The sequence below is a fragment of the Mastomys coucha genome, unplaced genomic scaffold (assembly GCF_008632895.1).
Source record: "Mastomys coucha isolate ucsf_1 unplaced genomic scaffold, UCSF_Mcou_1 pScaffold14, whole genome shotgun sequence".
NCBI lineage: Eukaryota > Metazoa > Chordata > Mammalia > Rodentia > Muridae > Mastomys > Mastomys coucha.
In genome coordinates this window covers 15614858-15622489 of record NW_022196896.1, presented here as the reverse complement: position 1 = coordinate 15622489, position 7632 = coordinate 15614858, and the positions used below count along the sequence as shown (strand labels likewise).

The following is a 7632-nucleotide window of genomic DNA, read 5'->3' as shown; positions in this document are numbered from 1 at the left end:
TTTTCGAGACAGGGTTTCAATGTGTAGCCCTGGCTGTCCTGGAACTCACTCTGTAGACCAGGCTGTCCTGGAACTCAGAAATCTGACTGCCTCTGCCTCCCAAGTGCTGGGACTAAAGGCATGCGCCACCACCGCCCTAGTTTTTTTCTTGATAATCTGCCTATTGGTGATAGTGGCGTATTGAAGTCTCCCATTATTAGTATGTGAGGGTCAATATGTGATTTAAGCTGTAGTAGTGTTTCCTTAACAAACTTGGGTGCCTTTGTGTTTGGTGAATAGATGTTAAGAATTGCTAAGACCTCTTGGTAGGTTTTTCCTTTGATTAATATATAGTATTCTTCCCTATCTCTTCTGGTTGGTTTTGGTTCAAAGTCTATATTGTTAAATATTAACATTTAATATTTATATTTTACATATAAATATATTATATGTCTACATATAAACTTTTATATTATAATTTTAATATTAAATATTAAGTGCAAATAATAGCTTGCTTTTAGGTCCATTTCCTTAAAATATGTTTTTTTGTTTTTTGTTTTTTAAATATGTTTAACTTTGATGTTAAGGCGTGTTTCTTAGATGCAGCCAAAGGATGGATTCTGTTTTTACCTCCATTCTGTGTCTTACTGGGGCATTGAGACCATTGATACTGAGAGTTATCAATGAGCAGTTCGTTATTGATTCCTGTTATTGTTGTAGTGGTGGTGGTGGTGATGGCAGTCCATGTGTGTGTGTGTGTGTGTGTGTGTGTGTCCCTTCTTTTGATTTGCTAGCCTGGGATTATCTATACCTTGGGTTTTCTTGGGTGTGGTTAACCTCTTTAAGTTCATGTTTTCCTTCTTGCACCATCTGTAGAACTGGTTTTGTAGATAGACATTTCTTCTACTGTGTCTTCAGTGCATGAGATCCTGTCTTCCATCTTTTGTATTGTGTCACTGAGGCTTGCCTCTGTGGTTCCCGTTTGAGTTCCTAAATTTGTCATTTGCAGATTTCCCTCCATTTGGGTTTTTTTTGTTTTTAATTTCAGTTTCAAGTTTTGAACTGTTTTACTCCTTCCTTCCACTGTTTGTGTCATCATAGATTGTGCTAAGGGATGTATTTATTTTCCCTTTATGGTCCTCTGTTATATCCATACAGGCTAGTCTAAGGTCTTATCTTGTGCTTCAGTTTTGATATAATACTCATCACTTTCTGAATTAGGGTTGCTGGGCCCTAGTAGAGACATATTGTCCAGATGTTATTGGTTGTGCTTTTCCACTAGCATCAAAGTATGTGGAATTGGAAGGTTGCAATTCTAGGTGCTGATATCTGTTCTTGTCTTTGCTGGGTGGGTGTTTTGTTCCTTGGTTAGTTTCCTCTATGGTTCTTATGCAAGTGTGGTGGCTATGTGTTGCCTGGTAGGAAATTCCTCTGAGATCCCAATAGGTGTGGTCACTGGGGTCCAGGTAAAATGTGTTCCTAAGTATTAGAAGCTGACACATAGACATGAGAATGAGCTAGGAGTGTGTGTGGTAGACCATGGGGTGGACAGGAGGGAGGAGAGCAGAATAATCCCTCAGGATCGAGTAAGCTGAGACCACAGCAGCTCTGTATGCTACAGAGCTGGGGAATGAGACTTGGAGGAATGGAGGGAGAGGTGGAGATCTGCAGCTGGCCTATCTGCTTTGCTGGCCGAATGTCCCAGGAGATGCCTGCTAGAATTGCAGATGGAGATAAAGCAGTGAGGGGGGTAGGGAGAGAAGAAGGGGAAAATCTGTGAGATCCACTGGAGATGGGGATAGGGAGGGAAGAGAGACAGAAGCAAGTGGTCTGCTGCAGAGCCAGGGGTGAGCTGGGGGATTGGATTGGAGGAGCAGAAGGAGACGTGAAGATCTGCAGTCAGCCTACCTACTTCGCTGGCTGAAAGTCAGAAAGCTTTCTAGTAAAATAATTGTAGATTTACGGAAGAATTGCAAATGCAGAATGACTTGCATTCAGCTGTTTTTCCTTTATATTAACAGCTCACATATGGGTAGAAACTGAGATGTGTCACGCGAGGTACTTAGTGCCCCAAGTTGAAGGGGACACTTCCTCTCAGATGCCCACCCTTAACTGTATTTCCTGAAATCACTTACTGACTTCAGTTCTGTGCCCCAAACCCCTCACTTGCCTCTTCAGTGTCCTTTTCCTGTGATCCCTGGTACATATCTAAAGACTAGCCATGAATTAGTAACCATTGCCTTAGTAATTGCATGGAGAACATGCTAAGGCTCATCAGTTTCTCCACTAATTTTATTTTTCTATTATGTATCCAACCTAGACTTCTGCATTGCATGGAATTGCTATGTCTCCTTAGTCACCTTCTATCTCTGACATTTTTATACCTTAATTACATTTTTATTACATTTCAGCTTAATGTGGGGGGGGGCCTGTGGGGGATGCTCATGCCATAGATCGTGCATTGAGGTAGAGGACCACTTGAGGGGTTAATTCTCTCCTATCATGTATGTCCTAGGGATGGAATTGGAACAGCAGGCTTTCTGTCTGGTACCTTCACCCTCGGAGACATTTCACTGGCCCAAGTCCATAACAGTTTCAAAGAGTTTTATCTTAAATAGAATTTTATTAGGTTCATTTTCTATTTTCCAAGTAAAATCCTTAGTAGTTTTTGTATTTATATTAATATAAATATCAGAATGGAGGCTTGTTGACACATATGAGGAATGCTGATACTGTAAACTTTAATTTTGTTTTAATGGAGACCAGATGTTTAAAAATAATTGCTTACCACGGTCACCATGAAGTGTGATGTTAGCAAGCACAGACTGGACACTCGTAAATGGTTGTTAGTAAGGTTTAAAGTACTAAAGTTTACGGAGAGGAGCTACAACATGTAGAGATATGGATACCCTAAGATATTGGTATTCTTTGTTAGTTTGGGTTTAGAATGGTATTTAAAATATACATCTTTTCCTACTATATACACACAGTATCTATCTATTGCAATCAATAAACACGCACATACACACACACACACGCAGAGAGAGAAAGAGAGAGAGAGATTTTGGAGTGACATTTTATTCTTTTTAGGCTATGAGACTGGGTAAAAGAAGGAGGGATATTATCTTCCTTGCTGTGTTGAGAATAAACATAGGAAATATAAATATTATTATTACACAGGCAGGCTAAATACTGCCATAAATGATTTGCTTTCATCTAAGAGTTTATTTTGATCCCTTCACAATCTTTACATAAATCAAAACAAAATATGCTTAAACCTAATGACTATTTTTGTCAGAGATTACTTGTTGGGAATGCTTCTTAGCCCAGGATGTAGAGGTGAATGCTGTACCAAGCACATTTGGCTTGGTGTCTGAGAGAAATTACGGAAGACTCAGCAAGACTGGCAGCAAAGCACAGGGCCTGCACAGGGCCACATGGGATCCTAGAGCTGAAGGATACACACTCCCATTCTCTATGGTTTGTTTTTTTTTGGTTTTTTGAGACAGGGTTTCTCTGTGTAGCCCTGGCTGTCCTGGAACTCACTCTGTAGACCAGGCTGGCCTCGAACTCAGAAATCAGCCTGCCTCTGCCTTCCAAGTGCTGGGATTAAAGGCGTGTGCCACACTCCCATTCTTAACCAGGAATGAAAAATTAGTTTTCTCCAAGGCAGTCTCACTGAGGAAACAAATTCTCTCTCTCTCTCTCTCTCTCTCTCTTTCTCTCTCTCTCTCTCTCTCTCTCTCTCTCTCTCTCTCTCTGTCTCTCTCTCTTTCTGTCTCTCTCTCTCTCTCTCTCTCTCTCTCTCTCTCTCTCTCTTTCTTTCTTTCTTTTCAAACCACTCTTAGGAGTAGGCCCCATGCCCCTCAGTAGCTGACCAACACAAAACAACTCAATGACATCTTTGGAGGTTCTTTGTGTCAGGGCATTTTTTATTTTAACGTTACAAGTCCTTTGTGTATGGCTTCCACTTTTGGTTTTTGTGGGATTCCTGTATGTGCAAACATGTTTTTCTGTGTCTATATGTGTTTCCTGTGCTTTTTCTTAGGCTCTTTCTCTTGGTTGGCCATTGACATATTCTGATTATTTGTTTTTTATTATTTTATTTTATTATTATTTCTGAGGTACTTTCTTGTGTTTTAACAAGAGACAGAATGGGTGTGGATCCAGATGGAAGGGAGGTGTGGAGGACCTGGGAGGTGGGAAAACAGTAGTAGGAATATATTGTCTTAACTGAACGGTGGTGCTACACACCTTTAATCCCAGTGCTCAGGAGGCAGAGGCTGATCTACAGAGTGAGTTCAGCCAGGGCTACACAGTGAAACTTTTGTGTTGAAAAAAACCCAAATAAATAAATAATAATAATAATAATAATAATAATAATAATAATAATGATTATTATAATAATTATTATTATTTTTAAAAGAAAGAAGAGAAAAATATATGCAAAAAATCTTTCAACAAAAGAAAAAAGAATATAAATGTAGACATGTATCAACCCAGATAAAATATTTAATACATACAAAAGAATATATACATATATACATAAATATACATATATATATACATAAATAGCAAGAAGAAAATTTTGAGTTGAAAACTACGCTTGATGTATAGATTTAGTGACTGTGTCTGTATTAGATTGCCTATAATAACAGATTTTCCCAAGAGAGAAAAATGCTATTTTAGTAATTATGTTTTATAGCTACTTATGTATCTTAAAGGTACTTTATTCATTCAGAAAGCAGGAGAGTGTGGAAGCAAGCCTTTACCTAACAGTTACTCCTAACTTTTATGCTTCACTTCCATTGTTTTACTTGTGTATATATTTCTTCCCTTTAGCCTGGTGGCTCATTATTCATTACTACAATTAACAAAACACAACTGTCCTATGCCTTGGGAATTGTTTTCTCAGAGCAAATTGCAGGCATTGTTCCAAAAGGCACTCACACGTGGGAGAAGTTTGTGTCACCTGAAAAGCTAGAGAGTATCTTGGAACCAAGTAAGTATTAAAATTGTTTTCCAGTTGTTGAGGTCTATCTGAGCCTGTTATGTATGTATAATTATTAATTGCGTAAGCTAGCATTTATTTAAGCAGGTTACTATTTTCTTTTTTTCAGATGTTAGTTTTCTTTCTTTTTAAAGATTATTTATTTATTTCATGTATATGAGTACACTGTAGCTGTCTTCAGACACACCAGAGGGGGCATCTGATCCCATTACAGATGGTTGTGAGCCACCATGTGGTTGCTGGGAATTGAACTCAGGACCTCTGGAACAGCAGTCAGTGCTCTTAACCACTGAGCCATCTCTCCAGCCCTAGTTTCCTTTCTTTAACTATGTCTTAAACTCTTTGAAACTATAGTTATGAAGTAGGTACCACCCTGACTTGTACTTAGCCTTGAGTGATGAACAGTGAAGCCTTTCCTGGATAATGTAGTCTTCATTATTTAAGGCTAGGTGTGGGGTGTACTCCACATGCTCAGTTTCTCCTGGGGAGCCCTGCATATCTCAATAATTTTTCCTGACTCTTCTACACTCAGATGTATTTTAACTTCCATATCATTTCTTATGTATTTCTGGTACGTAGATAAGTGACTTAGACTCACCACAACAGATGTCAGAGTTGGTATTTGAACCCAGAATTCTGCTTAGGAGTATGTATTCACCTGCTGTCTCTAAGTATGCTCTAAGTATGGTTGCATATAATTTTCATATTTCTTCACTCTTTCCTGGCCCATAAACTCTTTTTAATCCTCTGCACAGTGCCTTACCATGCTTTGACACAATAAATGATTCGTTTATTGAATTCTGTTAAGGGATGTTTCTTAGTTCACTCATCTGACATTTTGGAGGTCTGGTTGGGTACTTAGACACCATTTTCTATGCTTTTGTTGACAACAGTGTATCAGCAAAATATTTTTCTTAAAATATTGTCAGTTCAGAGCATTGTGGTAGCTTTTAGAGATGCCTTTATCTTTGTTGAAAATAGAATAGAAAAAAGATACTTTAAAGAATCTTTTTGGAGCTGAGCATAATGATGCATACTTGTAATTATGACACTTAAAAGGCTGAACCAGAAGGACTGGATATGTAAGGCTAGCCTGGGCTATGCAGAAAGCCTGTATTAAATAAAGCCAATCTTTGATGTCTCAGGGTGGGGCGGTACCCAAGAAGGTAATTGGGGGAGGGATTTGTGAGGGTGGAGTTGGGAGGAGGGAGGGAGGGGAGCTGCTACCCAATGTAAAGTGAATAAGTAAGTAAATTAATAAAAAATAAAATAAGGCCAGTCTTAAACAAAGTGAGGCCCTGTCTCAACAAATAAAAGAGAATACAAGCAAAAAAACGATACCTTATGGAGACGTTTTCTTGTTGACAGCCATTCTCAAGTGACAGCCAACATTTGTTGAGAATTCTAGGCTAAGCACCGAGTCACTACTTTAGACAGATCTCCTCTAATTCCAGTGCTCCAGAGCACATGATCTCTATGTGTTATCTAGAAAGGGGCAGCATAGAGTAGTCAGAGCTGGGGTTTGACCCAGGCCTCTGCTTGGGAGTGTGTATTCTCACCTGCAATTAAGTATGATCAAGCATGACTGCAAAGCATTTTTAAAGTTCATTAAGTTGGTTACTTTATGTTAATATGAAGAGTGACTGTGTATTCTTATGGTTTGAATGATAAATGTTTATTGAGTCCAAGATTTTTTCTTTCTTTTTTTTTTTTCAGATGGTCTGTTAGTCGAAAAGGTGGCAGGATTGGTCTATAATCCTTTCTCAGGTTACTGGCATTGGAGTGAAAGTACCAGCCTTAACTATGCAGCCCATGCTGTGAAATCCAGGGCTCAGGAACACCAGGAGCCTGCTGAGTCTGCTTTAAAGGGGGAGACTGAAGCACTCCATGCTAATGGCTCGGCTAGCCCAAGTGTACGTGAGGAGCAGAAAACATGAGACCCCTCCGAGGACTGTAGTAGATATGCTTGAAATTGTGTTGTTTACAGAGTCAAAACTCTTACTCCTTTTGGGGAGAGATTTTGAAGAACAAAAGGTCAATAAAAATATCTAAATCAATGGAGAAAAGTTTCTGTGTCACCGAAGAGACACTTGGAAGAATTTTCTGGTGAGGTTCTGTCAAGTGTGCTTAAGGAGTTTAAGTCTCTATGCTTTCACTGTAGAAACGTGTGTTCATTTCATTTCATTTCTCACATGTAAACAGAAACATACGCTGCAATTTATTTCTTATAACTTGAATCTCTGCTGTCTATAGTATTCTTTTATTTTAGTTAAAAATACAGTGCCCTTGACTGATAAAAAATATCTGTAGTTTTTATTACTGATATTTTGGAGTACAAAATATTTTTATTAGCACCACGCTCTAACCAACTGAGCTAACTGGCCAGACGTTACAAAATATTTTTAAACCTAGGAGGTACATGCACCTCCCCCTCTCCCTCCCTCCCTCCCTTAGTTGAGTTCAGTTTGTGTTGACCAACCTCTCTTGAATATAAGGCCTACCCTGGAGTGTGGTTAATCCACCAGAGGTCACAGCATTAAAGAAAATTGCCTCTTTTACCAGCAGCTCTCAAGTGCCCATAGTGCTTCAGCTAGAGGTGAGATACTTTCTCCTCTATGTAAATAAAATACACTTTATCCTAT

At 38.9% G+C, this 7632-nt stretch overlaps 1 protein-coding gene across 2 annotated transcripts in view; it reads left to right on the top strand.

Annotated features, from left to right (window-relative positions):
- The window catches only part of Coq3 (coenzyme Q3, methyltransferase), a 29736-nt gene extending 22685 nt beyond the window's left edge, over positions 1–7051 (top strand). For both annotated transcript variants that reach the window (XM_031366494.1, XM_031366493.1), the window contains exons 6-7: positions 4822–4981; positions 6707–7051. In XM_031366494.1, coding sequence (XP_031222354.1) covers positions 4822–4981; positions 6707–6927 — 381 coding nt within the window. In that variant the 3' untranslated portion in view covers positions 6928–7051. The remainder of the gene's footprint in view (positions 1–4821; positions 4982–6706) is intronic.
- Positions 7052–7632: the final 581 nt, after the last annotated feature.